Source organism: Peromyscus maniculatus, chromosome 12 (assembly GCF_049852395.1).
Source record: "Peromyscus maniculatus bairdii isolate BWxNUB_F1_BW_parent chromosome 12, HU_Pman_BW_mat_3.1, whole genome shotgun sequence".
Classification (NCBI taxonomy): domain Eukaryota; kingdom Metazoa; phylum Chordata; class Mammalia; order Rodentia; family Cricetidae; genus Peromyscus; species Peromyscus maniculatus.
The window spans coordinates 87,536,018-87,555,849 of NC_134863.1; the positions used below are offsets into that span (position 1 = coordinate 87,536,018).

Consider the following 19,832-nt stretch of genomic DNA (forward strand, 5'->3'; position numbering starts at 1 on the left):
AAAATCATGGGTATCGAGGCAAACACTTGAAATTTCAGTGCTAGAGAGTCTGAGTGAGGCAGGAGGATCACCAGTCCAAAGCCAGCATAGGCTACATAGCAAGACCCTGTTACCAATGAATGAGCAGCTATCCCCTAGTGTCATCAGGAAGCGGTCTGGAAACTGATTTCCCTGGATGGCTTTACATGTAAACCACAGATGACAACAAAACCAATACTTTGCCAAGGACAAACAAACAAAAGCATAAACAAAAAACAGCGCTCAGTTGGGAGTCAAACTTCTCATGCTGTGTATAAGAAAGAAACAATCAGTGCTTTCCATCCGATAGACCCCCTGATGTACTGAAGAGGCCATAGTCCCGATGCCCTGGTGGCATCAACTGCCAGCTGTAGTTCTGTAGGGAACAGTTGATTTCCTAAACATCAATGTCCTAGTAGGCCACTGGGACAGATAGAGCCTCACATGTACCAGCCCACTCCACTATCACCCATGCACACACTGAATGGGGGCCTTTCCAAACCCCCAAATAAAAAGCTACCATCACCTGTCCTGGTTAGCTTGTGCCTCTACCAGGGTACCGGGTGGGTAGCCTCAAGAAGGGAACATTGGAAAGAGGGCATTTCTACATCATATGACTTCACTGAAACCTTGACTCTGAACACACACCATGGGCACTTTATACTGCACACACAGTCAGGCCATATGCACCAGCAAACGCCTCTGCAAATGCCTCTCTCTGCAGGTTCCAGACTTCTGTATGTAATGAGCAATAGAATGTTACTGCAATGCCCCATTTCTGTGTATAAAATATACAGGTTTAATTACAGAATGCAGGGACTTTTAATATTTTCCTACCATTACTCCTGTGTATGTAAGTAAATTTGCATCTTTTTAGTTTATATTGTGCCACACAAACAAACTCATCCATCTCATTAGGATATAAATTTGCTTTAATCTTTAATAAGTAGTAAAATCATATATATATATATACAGGTGTTGTTTGAAGATAGTTTTACTTATGATTTATTACAGCAAATATTTGATTTGTATATCTATATTATAGTCCTAAATGCCTGGCAGGGGTCGCATAAAATTTTCTTGGGTGGACAGGTGTCACAATTTAAGAAACCCAATACTAGACAATAACTTTCCTGCCAGTCACCTCTGGAGTTGTGAAGGCCCTCACCTAGGATGGTGGCCTGAGCCTACCCCTCCTTGCTGTGCTCACTTCTGTACCAGCAGCCTACACTTCCTCTCTCCTCCCTTCCGCACTTGCCAACTAAGCATAATCCTGAGCCTGAGTCCTTGTGGAAGACAAAGAGCCATTCAACTCACATAAAACACCTGCCACCTATGCTAAGCCCTACTGTCTAGATGGAACACCTAGCCGGGTGCTGCTCTCCAGCCCAGCCAGCCCTGCCACATTCTCAGGGACAGCCAGACTACGGCAGGACATCCTGGCTCGTAGTCACCGGAAAGGCAAGCCACTCAGTAGAGGTGGAGTGAGTGATTAGTTCTCCAGCCCTGACATGCAGTTCCTGACAGTCAGCCCTGGAGGCACCTGAGCCACCTGGAGAAGAACAATGAGGCCCTGGGAAGTCTCTGCACAAAGAAGACACCGTAGATCCCCAACATCAAAAGCACCTGTAAACCCATACCCAAATGATGGCTGTCTATGTCCCCCTCCAAACTCCCAGCAGTTCAGTCATCAGCCCTAGGATCTGTGGTTTGGGTACAACAAATGCTTGCACCAGGGCCCAGAACATTACCCCATGGCATCCTCTCACTACTAGTCATGGGCCAGAAAATCTCTTGGACTCCTGGTGCTCAATTCTATAGTGTCATATAGTTTGTCCCTCTGAGCTCATGCCAGAGAATAAGCCCCAGCATCTATGTTCATGGTACTGACAGAGCAAAGACTTGATGCAACTGTGATGCTTGAAGGTGAGTCTCTGTGAAATTAAGTCATGGGATGGGGAGTCTCTGTGACAGAATCCTGGTGGCCTCATAAGGACAAGGAGAGAGGCCACACAAGGCTTAGTGTTCCTGCCACGGTGAGATGACCCTGCTAGAGTCATGCCATGCTATAAGGAACTCAATTCTCTAAAAGCATTAGTCAACAAAATAAAAACAAAACCCTTTTCTCTATAAAGCAGCCTGCCTTAGGCATTTTGTTATAGAAACAAAAAGCTAACTAGCATACACTCTAGCACAGTAGACACACTTCCCAGTATCTGGAGAATAAAAAACAAACAAATAACAACAAAAGTCTGGCCAGAGAGTAGAGATTGAAACCAAAGTGGCAAAATGGCATGTAGTCTCAGATAGTTGCTAAGAATGAAATCAAGTTTGCTGCAGGTCCTGTCTCTAACTCCCAGCAGTGTGAAGCTCATCCCCCATCACTCCCAGAATACAGAGAAATCAACTCAGGATGGCAGCATCTGTTGGATTGTCTCATCCTCTTCAAATTATGCAAATCAAAGGAGGCCTCCGTACCTGTGATAGAGCTTTTTATAGAGGTCTATGTTTCCCGCGCTTACGTTCAGCTTCATGAAGCTTGTTGCTCCGGTGCTGTCTTGTATTCCTTGGCTAGAATAAAAATTGTTCCTAGAAATGACAGAAAATCTTACTGAAAATAATGTTTCAGGCATGTGAACTCACAAGTCACACCCCATATCACAAAGCGCCTTTGGATGATGGCTGTAGCAGAAGGGACACCTTAGAAAACAAAACCTAAGCTCAAATTCAGCCATGCTGTGTGAAAGCCATTATCCAATCCAGAAACCTTGACTTGTAAGGTTAGAGTCTCCCATTAGCTGTGTTTCAGACCGAGTGAGCTAGGACAATGGGGTACTGAGGGTGCCCAACTATACACTGTCTAATAAAATGTACAGTTCTTAGTCTGAGCTGTTATAAAATTCCCACTGGTTCTGGACCCAGGGGTGTCTCTGTGTACCCAAAACTCTGAGTCACAAGATATTTGTGTATGTGGAGACCAAACGTCAACACTGAGCATCTTCCTCAATTGTTCTCCACGTTATATTTTATTATTTTATATGTGTGTCTGCCTGCATATGGGTGTCTATTCATCAAACATAAGCCTAGTGCTCTCAGAGGCAAGATGAGTGTGCTGGACCCCCTAGAACTAGAGCTACAGGTGGATGTAGCCACTGTGTGGGTGCTGGGGACTGAACTCAGATTCTCTGGAAGAGGAGTCTGTGCTTTAACTGCTGAACCATCTTTCTAGCCTCCTCTACCTTGTGTTTTGAATCTGAATCTCCTACTGAACCTGGATCTCATCAATTCAGCTGGGCTGGCCGGCCAGCAAGCCCCAAAGATCCTCCCATCTCTGCCTCCCCATCACTGAGATTACAGTTTGCCTCCATGGCTAGCTTTCACATGGGTGCTGGGGATCAAACTGAAGTCCACATGCATTTGTGGCAAACACTTTGCCCACTGCGCCATCTCCCCAACCCCATACGGTGGCATTTTGGAGTGTCCCAATAGCTGAGATGCCAGCGTTCACATCAAATAACAGTCCAGCTTTGAGAACTGGCAAATAGAATGTCTTAGTGTGCATAGGATCTCACAACAAACCCATGGAAGAGAAATCCTCATTAAAATCGTAACTTTCTTCCCAGGCCTGAGGCCTGCCAGTCTTCATGAAAGCCAAAGTTTGGTATGGTTTACCTGTTTCAAATCCACACTGAGAGGGCTCTGATGCAGCAGTGTTGAGAGGCAATAGGAACTTAAGTAACATCTGTGCCACAGCAACTCCACTCTCACAAAGGGATTAATGCTGTTCTCAGGGGTTGACTTAAATCTCTCCAAAGCAGGTTGTTTCACAGCAGATCCAGCCCCCTCAACCTCACCCACTACATGTGCTCGTCAGCTCTCCCACTTTTCTACCATGAGATGAAACAGTACAAGGCCTTCACCAGAAGCCAACACATGATCTTTGATTTCCCCCAGAATAGTGGGCTAAAATAAACCCCCATTCTATACAAAGAACCCAGCCTCAAGTGTTTTGTTATAGCAGAAGACACTGGGCAATGCTAGAGCCCCTGGCTAGGAAGTGATTTTGCTGTGGGATGGTCTGTATGTCAAATCTGTTGCTTTGATTGGTCAATAAATAAAAAACTGATTGGCCAGTGGCCAGGCAGGAGGAAGTATAGGCAGGACAAGGAGGAGGAGAATTCTGGGAAGTAGAAGGCTGAGGCAGGGAGACACTGCCAGCTGCCGCCATGACCAGCAGCATGTGAAGATGCCGGTAAGCCACCAGTCACTTGGCAAGGTATAGATTTATGGAAATGGATTAATTGAAGCTATAAGAACAGTTAGCAAGAAGCCTGCCACGGCCATACAGTTTGTAAGCAGTATAAGTCTCTGTGTTTACTTGGTTGGGTCTGAGTGGCTGTGGGACTGGCGGGTGACAAAGATTTGTCCTGACTGTGGGCAAGGCAGGAAAACTCTAGCTACAGGATTTATTCTTTCTCAACCTTGGTTGCTGCACACAGGAAGAATTTCTTTCTTTTTTTGGTTATTTGAGACAGGGTTTCACTGTGCAGCCCTGGCTGTCCTGGAACTCACTCTGTAGATCAGGCTGGGCTTGAACTCAGAGATCTACCTGTCTCTGCCTCCTGAGTGCTGGGATTAAAGTCATGTGCCATTACCACCTAGCAGAAATGAATTCCTAAGTGTAATTCTGCTCAGGTCTCTTCCATTCCCAAAGCCTCAGTGGCTCCTGCCTATAGTGAACAGAGCAAAGGCTCAGCTCATCTGAAAAGTTCCAAGGACAAAAAGTGACCATTGCCCTTGTCTTACACCCCTCTTCCCGTCACACCAGCACTGCATGGGCATTCCCAAGTAGCCAGGAAAGGTGCAGGACAAGAGGCAGTGAGCCTAGGTTGACAGTTTTGGGGTGATGAGGCTGCCCTCTGGTTGTAGGATCAGCTTTTGCAAGGTAACTGCAGCATCCAGTGCCTGGCACATACAGAGAGCTGGAGAGATGGTCTGTCTGTCGTCAGTGTCATTGTGATGGCACTGTGTCCCTCCTAAGGGCACATACTCACTTGTATCCCATGTCTTTACATGCTGCTCTGTCGTAGCTCTCATTCCAGTCATCCTGGCACACAGGATACCAAGCTTTCCTCTGAGATGAGTAAACCTGGAGGGTGAAGCTTGTTCCATAGAGGCGAACTGCTCAAACAGAAAGATGACCCATGAGTCCTTGACTCTTAATCCATGTCTTCCAGATGCTGCCCTAGCCCCACACTGCCCAAGCACACCACAGCAGCTTCTTCCTAGGGCCATGGCCTCATAGGAAACATGAACTCCTGTTTTCCTGATAAAAAGCATTCTAAAAGAATTCCAAAAGGATATTCAAATATAAATTCTTCACAATGGCCCACAGCCTGTCAGTGACCCTCATTAGATGCCACAGCCAAGCAGTGTGATGGAAAGTCATTCAGCTGTCAATGGGAATAAAGCTCTGATGGGAGCCACTACATGAATGGGCCTTTAAGGCGTGACACAAAGTGACAGAGTCACAGCAGCCCACAGATTGGGCAATCCCAAGCATATGAAAAGTCTAGACTAAAAAACCTAAGAAAGGGCTGGAGAGATGACAGCCATTAAGAGTACATACTGCCCTTGCAGAGGGCCCAAGTTCAGCACCCATGTTGGGCAGCTCAGAACAGCCTGTAACTGCAGTTCCAGAAGATATGATGCCCTTATTCTAGCCTTCTGTGATATTACATTCATGTGGCATACATATACTGAGAAACACACACACACACACACACACACACACACACACACACTTATTTATTTGTTTGTTTGTTTGTTTTAAAAGAAAATCTAAAAAAGAAGGGATATTAGTAATTTCTTGGGACCAGAGCAAGATGGGCAAAAGAGCCTGATCAAGGAGATGGGATACTCCTCAACTGCCTATGATCAGGGGCTACACATGTTCAAATATATAAAAACCATAGTTCAGACATTTATCAAGGACATGTTATGAGATATAAATGATAGCTCATTGGTTTTAAAAAAAGAATAAAATTCAGAGCAAAAACAAAAGTCCCCATCAAGCTCTCATTTTGTACAAATTGATCTCACATCCAGATCTCAGACACTGGCAGAGTACCCAAGGCCCTGACAAGCACCCCAGAATTAGTACCTGAATGCTGAACTGTTCATTTGCCTTTTGCTTGAAAAGATATCAGCTCTTTCATTTAAAGAACCAACACATTTAAATGTAGCTAGTTTCTTCCTTACTCAGCTCTGGTCTCCAGAGAGATCTGCATAGCTCATCATTCAAAGGACTTGTCATCTGACAGGATGATGAGAGTGGCCAACTCAGAGCAGACTTCTAACTGGTGGGTGACCCAGGGGGTATGGAGTTTACAAGAAGAATCTTGTAAACAGTGCCACACCAAAGACAGTCAGCATCCAAGAGACACATTCTGCATCTCACAACTGTAGAGTTTAAAAGCACATCAACAGGACTACGTATGTGATCAGGGGAAGACAATAGGATCTGGTCAAGCCTTGACTCACTTCTCACCACCATCCTGGACCTAACTCATTGGACAAATAGTCTGACACCTTAGGGTCACCTTCTCAGAGTGACCACTCTAGGGCCTGACTGTCTTCTCTGGGGATAAGCACGAAGCCACATAGCATGTATGACCTAGCCATGTGTTTCGTGGGTGGATAAAACTCTGTTACAAGCTGGGCAATGGGATGTCACTCATTACCCAAGAGAAACCACAAAGCTGTGAAAATCCCAACCACATATTGCAAAAAGAATGACGTCAATCTGAAAGGTATGCAACTTGCAGAACACCCGCTACAGAACATTCTAGAAAAGCTAAGCTATGGAGATAGTCAAAGATCTGAGGCTGGTAGGGGATACTGAAGGAAGAGGAATGTGCAGGGCACAGTAGGCTTGGGCAGGGCACTCTAGGGGTAGGTACACAGCCAGTGCTGTGTCTTTGTCAAACCCATAAGGTCACACCAGGGGAAGATAAAATTCAACACAAACTCGTGGCTCTGGCTCCAGGGGACAAGGTCCAGTGATCAGTGTGTGTTAATGCCTGGGTGATTGCTGGAGGCAGGGTGGCCTCTCTCTGCAGGCCTAACAGTGCTTTCAAAATTAAAGTGCTTAAATGTAGCTGAGATTGTATGCTCCCAGTTAGTGATGGAAGTGGTAGGGACAGTGATGTAAGGGGTGGCTGTCCTGCCTCCTGTCTGTCCTCCAATAATGATGGAGAAACAAGAGGGAGGCAACATGATGGGAATATGCTCCCAGAGAGAAATTTTTTATAGGTGTTAGTATTTTTTCCAATGTTTTTCAGAGCTATAAATGATAAGTGAAAGTATATGTTTGTGGTGCCCAAGGTGATGATTTGGTAAGTGTCCATCATGAAATATTGCCACTACCAACTGAGTATGCTCACCTCCTTTCCTCATATTAGGTTTTTTACCTTGTCTGTGGTGAGAACACTTCGGTTGGCTGTCAGCGACCCTCAAGCACTTAGCACAGGTGGGCTGCTCAACCATGAACCCTGTGCACAAGGGAGCTGGGATCAGAGCTCCATGAAAAATGAAATGGCATCTTTGTAAAAAGAATCTTAAAGCAGCCACCCAAGGAGGTGTGACAAACAGGTGGAAACCTTGCAGTTTGTGTGTATGTGTGTGAGTGTGTATGTGTGTGTGCCTAATGTGTTACACATATGTGTATGTGTGGTGGTGGGGATTAGATCTGCCTGCCTCTGCCTCCCAAGTGCTGGGACTAAAGGCATGTGCACCATCAGACCTGGCTAGAACCAAGATTTTTTTTCCTACTATAGACCCTTTGTTCTTCCTAGATTTTTATCTATGCTGTAGGTACATTAACTGCTAAAATATCTAGTACAACTTAAACATGGAGAGAGACCTTCTGGATTCCAGAACATGGGGGCACACTCATGAAATCCAGCCCCTAGAAGATGGAGACAGGAGGCTCATGAGTTCAAACTAGCCTGGGTAACTCAGTGAGACCCTGCCTTAAGAAAAGTAGGGTATGCATGGGCATGTAAGGTAGTAGTAGAAATGCCTGCCTTACACATGTATGGTCTTTGTTTCCACCCAGTGTTGAAATGAAATGAAATTAAAACCTCTCTAACAGAAGTTTATTGCTCATGTACACACAGGAGCAGGAATTAATTGATGTCTACTGCACATAATATCTTAACCATTCTCAACTCAAACCCTTTACCTAAGACATTTGGTGTCACTCAAAGAAAGGAAAAGAGCTGTCTTAAGCTGTGGATACTGTATCTTCCAGGTACATCTATGCTGAAGGACCAGGAGTCACAGAACAGGCATCAGTTCACTCAAGTGAGCTGACAGCTGGGCCCAAGGAGACCATTGATTCTCCCTGGGAAATTCTCTGAGCCAGGACCAATGCTACAGAATCTAATTCACACAGGATAGGATCATGGAGGTGAGGATGCATCAGAAAACAGCCATACCCAAAGGCAGCCCAGAATAAACAAAACCCACCTTGGACAACTAGGTCTATGGGTTTTTTTACCCCAAACTCCAAGAGGACTGGAGACTACTTGGTGGAGACAGCAAAGTCTGGGAGACTCCTGGAGAGACTGACTATGACATAAACTTCTCATTTAAGAGAATGTCTCCTGGGCTCAGAGTCAGGGAGAGTGCACATAGCCACTGCTGACCTCAGCCCCTGGGCATGGGCAATGCTCAGGGAATGAGGCAGAAAAGCAGGGCAGGACAGCTGTTCCAGGGGGCAAGACAGCAGCTCACTGTCAACTGCAGAGCGAGGGAAGCACAGGGTCTGTGTCATCTCTTCACCCCTCATCACCGAGCAAACGCCAGCAGGTTCCACCCAGAGTACCGGATGTCAAGAGGCCCAACTTCAGACTCTGAGTGGAACATGATTGGCACAACCCTGTTCCTCAGGCATCTTTCTTGGGTCCAGCCTCTTGACTACCCTTGAAGTCACCTTCAAAAATTAACAGCACAAGAGAAACAAGTGCAGGGCCATGGAGATTATTCAGTGGGTTAAGAAGCCTGTTACCAAGCCCGAGAACCTGAGTTTGATCTCCCGGATCCTCATTGTGAACAGAGAGACCCGATTCCCAAAAGTTGTCCTCCACCTCCACACATGCATCATTGATGGCATCATTTTCCCTGCCATACACAAAGTAAGTAATTTTTTTTATTTTAAAAATTAAAACTTCAAAGGGATATTGCCTTGTAACTGTTATTGGAATGGGTGTCATTAAAAAGTTGAACATTAACAAGTGCTGGTGAAGATCAAGAGAGAAGGGAGCCTATGAAATTAGAAATGGGAATATAATATGTCCAGCCAGTAATGAAAAACAATATGGAGGCTCCTTGAAATCACTAAAACAGAATTATCACATTATCAAGCAATCCCACTTCTGGAAACCAAACTAAGAATCCACCAGCTGGTGCATGGGTGAAGAAATGTGGTCCATGTAAACAACAGACTAGGATCCAGCCATAAAAGGATGGAATCCTGCCACTTGGGGCAATACAGATGACCCTGGAGGACTCTGTACTAAGGAAATAAGCCAATTCAGAGAGGCAAGCATCACAAGCTCACATACACACACACATGGAATCTAAAAGTCAAACTCACTGGAGCTGAGATGACAGTGTTGGTCACCAGAGGCTTCGAGGAAGTGGTTGGGGACAGCTTGTCAAAATACACAATTTTTAATTACATAGGAAGAATGAATTTAAGAGATCTATAATGCAATACAGTAATAGATGCTAACAGCACACTGCCCATTTGAAAACAGTCCACCATACATGTAAGAGCACAGGGGATGTATGTTAAGTAGTGTGATTGCCCCACCCATGGGGGTACATGTAGAGAGACATCACACTGTACCTGACAAGCAAGACACAAGCTTGTTAGTTATTATGTAAACAGTTGAAGGAAACAAAGCAAATTCATTGTTCACTGCTGTCCCAATGGACATGACCTTAAAGACAGCTTTATTTATTTATTTATTTATTTATTTATTTATTTATTTATTTATTTATTGTTTTGTTTTTCGAGACAGGGTTTCTCTGTGTAGCTTTGCGCCTTTCCTGGAACTCACTTGGTAGCCCAGGCTGGCCTTGAACTCACAGAGATCCGCCTGCCTCTGCCTCCCGAGTGTCGGCAAGACAGCTCTTTTTAAAACCAGCATAGTGCACTCCAGCTTCATGTTTTCAACAGCCTGCTTATTTTAACTGCCATCTTGACTGAGTCCTTCCTGGCTCTATCACCTCCCCATCACTCTGTGTGGTGCAGGTCCAGGAACACAATCCTGAGTGTAGAAGTGCTAATACATGCATCAGTGGACTGGGCAGAACCCCTCCTGACTGTCCCCCAGCTGCTACTTAATGGCAGACATACTGAGTCCAGTGCTTGCTGGGCCAACTCACCACACCGGTTCTCATCTTCCCCGTTGGGGCAGTGTGATATCCCGTCACACCAGAGAGAAGAGCTGATGCAGGTGCCCGAAGACCCACACTCCATCTCAGAGGTAGAGCACTTGCTGTCCCCTGGCACTGGATTGGGAGAAAGGGAGGGAGACTCATCAGGCTAAGCATCCAAGAAACTGCAGAGCCCATAGGAAGCTTGTCATCCACCCTCAAGTCTAGTGAATAGAAGAAATTGCCTCTTCATAAGGAAAGAACATGTCGTTGCCACCTACATACACATGGAGCTAGGACTGGGCTCTGTCTTCTGCAGAGCCAATGGGAAAGGTGCTTGGGTAAGGGGAGCCCTCACACCTCCTCTTTGCCATCCAGTGGGCCTCAGAGGTCCACCAGGTGCCCATGAGTCTGCATCATCCCAGGCCACTTACAGAGACTTTAGCTACAAGATTACAAGATTACAAGTTACTGCCAGCCAAGGATACCATAGTTGTGCAGTGATATACAAGAGTCAGACTATGGCTATGCCTCCTTAAACATCCCCATCTCATTTGATCTCAGATGCTCAGCAGGATACAGCAGGGTTGGCACTTGGATGGGAGAACTAGTTTAGGATTTTCACAAGCCACAGGTTAGTGGAAGCAAAGCACAGACTCATGAGTGCATGGAGAAAAGGGAGGAAAGGGCAACCTTGCCCAGAAGGGAAAACCTATTGGCAGGCATTGGGTGGCTCCTCCAGCCTGGGGAGCAAGGGTCACAGTCATAGCCATGCACACAGTGGCAGCACCCAGCCCAAAACTTACAGAACCTCCAAAGCAAGACAGCAGCCACAACAGCACCCACAAGGACAGTGCCCAGGGCGAGGGCAACACACAGGGATTTCTTGTTCTCTGCAGAAGACAGGAATGCTCAGGTCAGTGCTGTGAGAAGGCCGTCCTTCCACCATGTGTTATTGATGCTCTTCAATATCCCACAGTTACCACAGAGTTACTCAATTTGAAAATATCACAAGTCAAACTGGGTATAATTGCACATGCCTGCCTATAATGCTAGTACTCAGGGGTGAGGGGGGAGTTGAGAAGGACAGGGACAAGAGTTTAAAGCCATCCTAAAATGCATGAGCTTCTATCTCAAAACACTGAAAAGGAGGAGGAGAAGCAGGAGGGGGAAGAGATCAGAAGTCCAAGTCCAAAGTGCACTTGCTACACAACGATCAGCCTAACCTGGGCACCTTTAAACTTGTTTAGAACTCTTGCATTACCTATAGCTAGGGAAACCACCCAGCTAGGTGTCTGTTCATAACAAGGTGGTGGATTCTGCGTGCACCTCATTGAATACCACACTGAAACTGAAAAGTAGAATGGTTTTATGAGTATACTTTCATGCCATCATGAAGTCAAAAGTCCTAGTTTAGCTACTGTATGTGGGGCCATTTAGATACATTAGAGAAGAATAAACACTGATTTATTCATTTGTTTTTGTGCTGCTAAGGATAAAACCCAGGGTTTCACTTATGTTAGGCAAGTGTTCTACCACTGAGCTACACCCCTACCCTAAGAAATAGTGTTGCCTACACTCTTACAAATGTCAGTTTGAACATTAAGGGTACCACTTGAGGTCTTGATGCTTCTGTAGTGTGAAACACATGCTTGGGGAAATGGAAAATGAAGTTACAATTTGAAATGAAATCCAGCAAAACTAAGCTCTTAAAACACCAAGACACCTCAGAAAGGGTCTGAAAATAGGCCAATGTTCACCTAAAAAACAGCTCAAGAAGGAGAGCTGCCTCATTTTAGCAACTGCAAGTTTGAGTCACATAATACCATCCCCCAAAGCATCCTGGGGCTTCTAGGGGATGCTCTAGGCAGAACACCTATCCTTCCCACAACTGCTGGAAGAACCCAGTGGAATCTGACAACCACTAGCCACCTACTGCTACTGATACTCTCAGTAATTACAGCTAAGTGGAATTAAACTAAAGTGTATAAATTGAAGCATTCAGTTGCCACAAGGGGGCTGGCAAGGTGGCTTGGCAGGTAAAGGCTCTTGCTTAGAACTTACATAGTAGAAGGAGAGGGCTGAATCCAGCAGGCTACTCTGACCTCTACACACTCTGTGGTACCTCACCACACACAAAAAAATAAATGTTAAAAACAAACAGATAAACAAAAACAACAAAACAAGGAACTGGAGAGATGTCTTAGTAGCTAAGAGCAGCTTTCAAAGAGTTCCTGGGGACTGGTCCTCATCCCTCTCACCAGGGACTGTGCTTCTATGGTAAAGTGGGCAATCTGTAATCCCAGCAGCCTCACAGTAGAGGCCCAGGTTTGAAAACTTCACCAGGCAGCCAGTGATTTTTATCAAAACGCAGTGAGGGGTGACTGTGCCTTCAGGCGCCAGGGTGGAGCCACCAAGAAACCCACAGGAGAAATTCTTGATGGCTCACCTGATGAATTGCCAAGCACATTTTCTTCTTTGGGCAACTTATCTGCATGCCATTGTATCTAAGATAAAATAACTTGCTTAAAGCTGGCCATGTGGCTCAGAGGTAAACACTTGCCTAGCATGTTCAGGAGCCTAGCTCAGCGGAAAAAAACAAACACGAAATCAGGGACTTAGCTCATGAGTAAAGGAGATTAAATCAGGTGCCCTTCAGCTCTGGCTGGGGCATGTGCAGAGTCACAATCTGGCTGGTTTGCTCAGGACCACGTCTGCACCAAGCCCCCATTTCACCTCTGGACAGGCATTTGTCACCATCTTTGGTCAGCATAGCACAGATTTGCAGGATTTAGTCTTGGACTACTGCTCATTTACATCCATCTTTACCAGCACAGCCTGTTGACTCAGCCCTGTGGTATCTCTGCATCACAGGACTGTTGACTTTGAATTCTTCAAAGGCTCTTGCAGATGCATGCACCACCATTCAAATGGGAATGTTCCATGGCACTTGCTAGAGCAAACAGATAAATCCAAAGTAGAATGTCCTTACACTCCTGAGATAATGTGGGACACCAGTTCAGAGCCCAAGATCATTCTGGCAAAAATGTAGCCTTTTTGATATCTAATATGTCAACAACATGTTCTTTCTTTTTCATTCTTCTTTTTGGTGTGTGTATGTGTGTGTGCACAGATGCCCTCAGAGGCCAGAAGATGGCATTGGATCCCCTCCAATGGAGGGGTTGTAGAAATCAGGTGCTCTGTGAGAACAGTTAGAATGCTCTTTACTGCGAAGCCAGTAACATGATTTTAAAAACAATGTCAAGGTGAGTGCAAAAAATAATAAAATAAAATTACTAAATTACTTTCCAGTTCATGAGACATGGGCATCAGTCTGTACTTCTGTCAAACTAATGGTGAGAAGCCCAAGACTCCAGTCTGAAAGCCTGATCATCAGACAGTGATTTCCTCAAGGCATAGAGGCAGTTTTACAATACAGTTTTATAGTAGAAAATCACACCCTAGGGTGTATCCTTCCTATATATAGGCCATTGGCAGAAAACCAACATGTTCCTTTCCCCAGTCCTTCACTTCCTGATTATTCCCTTGGAATGTGGAAGGGTTCAGTGAGGCGCACTGGGACCCTTCTGCCTTCTGAGTTGACCGCTGAGAGCCGGGCAGTCTTTTTAGAGGTACAACCTTGCACAGGCCCTTTGGCTTCTGACAACTAACAGGTTCCTCACCCTGGCTTTCTTCCAGCCACCATGGTGAGTGAAGACCAGACTTTCTGCTCTGCAGTCCAGCTGACGCTGGCTGGACTAAGATGAAAGGGCCTGATGGAGACAGGGAAGAGAGCAAGACAATAGAGCAAAGGGCAGAAGAGCTGCCCAGAGGGCCCACTCGTGGTAATAGATTGTGTACCCTAATAAATCTGCCTGAAGATCAGAGAGACAAAGGAACAAGCCACATCTTGCCTCTAGGACTCCTCAGCCTGAAGAGACTTCCTTAGCCAAAAGACGTTAGTTCCTGTCTTCTCACACCTTATATACCTTTCTCCTCCCACCCATATCATTTCTCAACTTTCCTGGTGCTGAGATTAAAGGCATGTGACTCCCAAGTACTGGGATTAAAAGTGTGTGCCACCACTGCCTGGCTCTGTTTCTCTCCTAGACTGAGTCAATCTCATGTAGCCCAGGGTGGCTTTGACCTCATAGATCCGGATGGATTCCTGCCTCCCAAGTGCTAGGATTAAAGGTGTGTGCCACCACTGCCTGGCTTCTATGTTTAATCTAGTTAGTGGCTTGTTCTGTTCTCTGATCTTCAGGCAAATTTATTAGGGTACACAATATATCACCACATCAAGTAGTGGAACAGAAATAGGAGAGGGACAGCAGGAGAGCCAGAAAGGTCTAAATAGGACAGACAGATCCTTGAGGCCTAAGGTCTATCACTTGATTGCTGATGAAGCGATGGGTGGCCCACAGAATTCACTTCCTTATCATTCTTGAACTGTACATGATACACACAGACAGGTGCTCATTTCATAAAACAGAAACTACCCATTAAAAAGCTTGTGTGGAATGCCAGGCGGTGGTGGCGCATGCCTTTAATCCCAGCACTCGGGAGGCAGAGGCAGGCGGATTTCTGTGAGTTTGAGGCCAGCCTGGGCTACCAAGTGAGTTCCAGGAAAGGCACAAAACTACACAGATAAACACTGTCTCGAAAAACCAAAAAAAAAAAAAAAAAAAAAAAAAAAAAAAAAAAAAAAAGCTTGTGTGGAGTTGGAGAGATGTTAGGAACATCTACTGCTCTTCCAAAGGAACCAAGTTCAGTTCCCAGCACTCATGTTGAATGGTTTACAACCACCCACAATACCTGTAACTCCAGCTCCAGATGATCCAACACCTTCTCTGGCCTTCATAGGCACCTGCACACATGTAACATACACATGCTCTCATAATACATAAATAAAAAATAAATCTGAAAAAAAATAGCTTATCAGTAGAGCCAATACCATCCTTTACACCAGACAGACAACACTGGGAACAGCCTGAATTAAAAGGTAGAGGGACGTAGGGGTAAGGAATCTGGAGAGAGAGAGAGCGTAACCCTTTGAGTGAAGGGGCAAAAGGAGAGGGCAAAGACATTCAGCTTTCATACTCAACCTTCAACACTGTTCTGGGGTTGCACAGAGATTGGGGGACTAGGGAGGTAATATGATACATCCCATTTCTGTGCTATTCCCAGAGTATCTGCTGAACATAGGAAGGTGACAGAGAGTGGGAGAGTAGTCATGCCAGGGAAGGGGCACCTAGTTCCCCTAGAAAGGATACAGGCAGACCCTAGAAGGAGAAACCCCCTTCGTGGAGGAGATCCTTTTTTCTGGGGGCAAGAGTGGTAACAGGTCTCTGGCTAGCCACAGGAGATATCTTAACCTTGAACCTTCTATATTCTGAGGACATCAATAACATTTAAGACTCCCAACCTTGAGTGCTCACTATTGACAAGACAACACACCCATAATTACAGAGGCAAGAATGAGAAACCATGCCCCCAAAGACTAGCTGAGCTGGGCAAGCACACAGTGGTGCTACACCAAAAGTCAAGGGAAGAGGAAGGTCTCTCCCTGCCAAAGAGAGTGAGGCTAGTACCACGGTTCTGACCAGCCACAGAGTGGAAGGCAGGCAGGAGAGACTGGCCCTGCTGCCAGTGCAGAGCTGGTGACAGCACAGGAGGACTAAGAGACCACAAGAGAAGGCTGACCCAGAAACTGCAGTCCCTCATGTTACAATGCTGAAGAGTCTTACGTGAGGTTGAGGTGCAGAGTGTCCCTAAGGACTTGGGCTGTGTGCGGATGACAGGTGTTGAGGCCTGTGTTGTAACCCTCGGGGCATATTGAGGCACTGGAGATGGGTAGTACTGAGCTGGATACAGGTTGTAGCCATTGGGAGCCACAGGTGACCTTGGGGGATATATGTGCTCAGACTGATACCCATGGTTCTCATAGTAAGGTCCAATTCCTGGAGGTGACCCCTAGATGATAGGAAAAGAGATAAATCAGTTACAGCTCTCATTCACCCTAAAAGCTTAGAAAGTTAATATCACATTATGTTCCCATAAGAGAGGGAGAACCAGCATATTCACCAAGCATCATAGCATTACAACAACTCGCTTAAAATGACTAGACTGTGTTTCTGAATTAACTTAACTATGTGTTTCATTGGCTTTGGTTTCCTGGTTCACTTGTTTCCATTATTTACTCTTTGAAATAAAGAAAAAGTGACTGATAATTGAGATCCCATAGGAAAAAAAACAAGGAAAAAAAAATGAATACAAGTTTGGGGTCAAAAGTCACTGAGCTAGAATCCCGCTGCTCTGGTTCCTGCTCCAGGTTACCCCCTGAGCACTGGGGTGTGAAATTATGAGCCAGGCTGATTCAAAACAGCTCATGCCTGAGAATTCACCTGCTGAAGAGACCACATTCAGCTCCTATGTACAACCTCCGGTGTGGTAAATGCACACTTTTCAGCTGAGCTGAAAATCTGCTAGAAGGAACCCAAGATGCAGGTTCCTCTGGCCATTCTCTCCCAGGGCCCCTTCTCTCATGCAGCTGTAGTTGGCAGTCATTTACCCACTGGCTCTCATCAGGGGGTTGCTAGCTCAGAGTAAGTAACCCTATACAGTGTGTACATCTTGGTGCAGCAGGTTCAGGTGCTCTTTCAGGGGAACGTGGGGGTCAAAGCATGTGCTGTGTAAATGTGAAAAAGACAGGATCCTCTGCTGGGGTGTCAATCCTTTCACTTAGCCCATTTCACATGACCTTCCTCAGGCTGCAGACCCACCCCTAGCAGTCCCGAGGACTTCATAGCTTCGGCATTCTTATATCCAATCTCCTCATTCTCAGTGGTTGGACCTCTCCTGGAGGTCCCAGTTACCTTCATCCATGTCAAATGGTTCTTATCCAAAACTCTCCAGCTCCCTTTCTGCTCAGTCTCTCTCATTGGCCTCAGGATTAACAAGACATTATCCTCTGGAAGCAGGTATCCTCAGTAGGGGCCACTAATGTTCAGATTTTTAAAAACTAATTTATGTATTGTGTATGTTGCACATGTGTGTAAACAGGGATCAGAGAACAACTTGTGAGAGTCAGTTGTCTCCTTCCATTCTATCAGTCCCAAAGATTGAATGCAGGTCATCTCTTACCTTATAGAGCTGTCTTGCTGGCCTAGAGGTTGAGAATTTTAAGCGTGACAACATGAACACTCCAAGGTTAACAATCTGTGTTTCATAACTCAGCACTCTTCTTCAAAAGTCCAAAGATTATGACTTGAAGCCAGAGTGGTAGGACAGTGAAAGCCAAACCTCATATAAACAGAGCACTCCAGATTCAGAAATCAGGTGAGTGTCTGGCCCAGATCCCTCTCAGGAGGAAAGGCCAAGGCATACCAAGCACTTTGTCCAGGATGGCGCTCTTAAAATTATAAAGAGATCCAGTAAAAAAACAAAAAACAAACAAACAAAAACAAAAAACAAAACAAAACAAAAAAACCAAAACTAAGTACCAGACTCATAAAATGGAGCACTGGCATGTTTCCCTGAAGATCCTAGAAAAATATTCTTATTAGCCAATAAGTATTTATAAATGTGGAAGATGTAAGGTGCACTGGCCAGGCTTGAGGATGACAAAAACTATTACTTTTATTGCTCTAGGGAGTGGGCTCCCAGTAGGAATGAACTACCCAAAGCCTCATCCAAGTGTGACTGTTCCCCAGTTACTAATAGGGAGACACTCGACAGCATCGTCACAGACTCTCCTCCCTAAACTGATGCTCTCTGCCCCATCCTATCTCTCCTGTATGCATATCTATTGCCCTTGAAGGAAAAAGAGAGCACACACAGTGTACTAATCCCAGCTTCTGCCCAGTGGTGGCTTTCCAGGCACTCTGTGCCATATTGGGCTCCATCCTGCCCTCACCCTTTCCAACATAACTGTGGTGGTTTGAATAAGAATGCCCCCATAGGCTCATGTATTGAATACTTAGTCACTAGTGAATGGAACTCTTTGAAAGGATGAGAAGAATTAGGAGGTGTGGCCTTGGTGTATCACTGTGGATGGGTTTTGAGGTTCCAAAATTCCATGCTGCCTGTAGATCAGGATATAGAACTCTTAGCTACCACTCCAGAAACTATCTACACACCATCATACTACCTACAAAGATGATAATGGACTAAACTTCTGAAACTGTAAGTAAGCCCCCAATTAAATGCTTTCTCCTGTAGGAGTTGCCTTAGTCATGGTGTCTCTTCACAGTGATAAAACAGTGACTAATTCAGCAATAGAACAGTGACTAATTTAGACACTTTGAACAACGTCCAAAGGGCCACCTGCTCCTACACACAGCTCTTAAAATTACTGATGGACACCTGTGGAAGATAGGAGAGGGATGAAGGAACAAGGAAAAGGCAAGAGATGTTAACAATTAACCACTTACTGAGTTCAAAGCCATCCTGGCTGTGTCAGCAACATGAGGAGGTGAGTATCTGGCTTCTTCCAGGTGCCCTAATGGAAAGAAGCACACATGGTAATATTTCAATACAGTTTAGTTTTGAAAGACTCCAGGTGAAAGTCACATTGTACTAGAGTAAGCTGCAGTTCTGCTCCTGGCTTGGAGCCTTCCCTTCACCTACATCTTCCCAGGTCTCTTTATTCCTGGTGTGTTTGTGCCATGCAAACTAATGTCCTCCTTCCTTTGGGGTGCAGAGAAACTCATAAGTGAGACTGGGATACAAGTTGAACTACTGTGACCAGAAGAGCCTGGCCTTGAAGAAGTGGGGACAGGCAGAAGGCCCTGCCTCCTGGGGAGTACCCAAGGCTGAGCCTGGTATTCCAAGCCCTTCTACACTTATATAGTTCTCAGGAGGGGAACAGTAATGGCTCCTCCCACTTACATTCACCAAAAGGAAGATTCATGGGAGAAAAACACAAGAACCATCAGAAACATCAAAACCCCATCCTACCCCATAGAAGGCAACAGCAGGCCTACAAGGCAAAGACCTGAGGCTGTGCACCTTCCTGGAAGCATCCTTAGCCAGGTAACTGAATGAGCCTGACTTCACAAAATGGATACCATGGCTGACACATTGTTAAGATTGGGTTCGCTTCAAATATGCATAGAAAGGAGTCTTCAGAGAGCAGAAGAGCAGAGGAGCAGCTGTCAGAATTAGACACACCCTTTTTAGAACTCCACAGGCGTGTTCCTGCAGACACCTGCCATGGAACTGGTGGCCTGCAACTGAACACCAGAGACATGCTGTGCTGGACTCTTCTACATAAGCTCACAGGGTTACCCAAGCTTTAGTAAATAATATGTTTTAAAATTCCTTATAACACATTGTTATGGTTCAAATGTAAAATAGCACTCCAG

General features: G+C 45.5%; 1 protein-coding gene across 8 annotated transcripts in view; it reads right to left on the reverse strand.

Annotated features, from left to right (window-relative positions):
• Positions 1-19,832, reverse strand: part of Tmprss2 (transmembrane serine protease 2) — a 39,982-nt gene that overhangs the window by 9,913 nt on the left and 10,237 nt on the right. For 4 of the 8 annotated variants that reach the window (XM_076549316.1, XM_076549311.1, XM_076549310.1 and 1 more), the window contains 7 exons: positions 18,900-18,967; positions 16,215-16,440; positions 11,274-11,360; positions 10,477-10,602; positions 9,680-9,736; positions 5,073-5,199; positions 2,497-2,607 (listed from right to left, as the gene is read on the reverse strand). In XM_076549316.1, the coding sequence (XP_076405431.1) occupies positions 2,497-2,607; positions 5,073-5,199; positions 9,680-9,736; positions 10,477-10,602; positions 11,274-11,360; positions 16,215-16,440; positions 18,900-18,914 (749 nt within the window). In that variant the 5' untranslated portion in view covers positions 18,915-18,967. The remainder of the gene's footprint in view (positions 1-2,496; positions 2,608-5,072; positions 5,200-9,679; positions 9,737-10,476; positions 10,603-11,273; positions 11,361-16,214; positions 16,441-18,899; positions 18,968-19,832) is intronic. The other 4 variants (XM_015991310.3, XM_076549313.1, XM_076549314.1 and 1 more) reach the window with 3 other exon arrangements.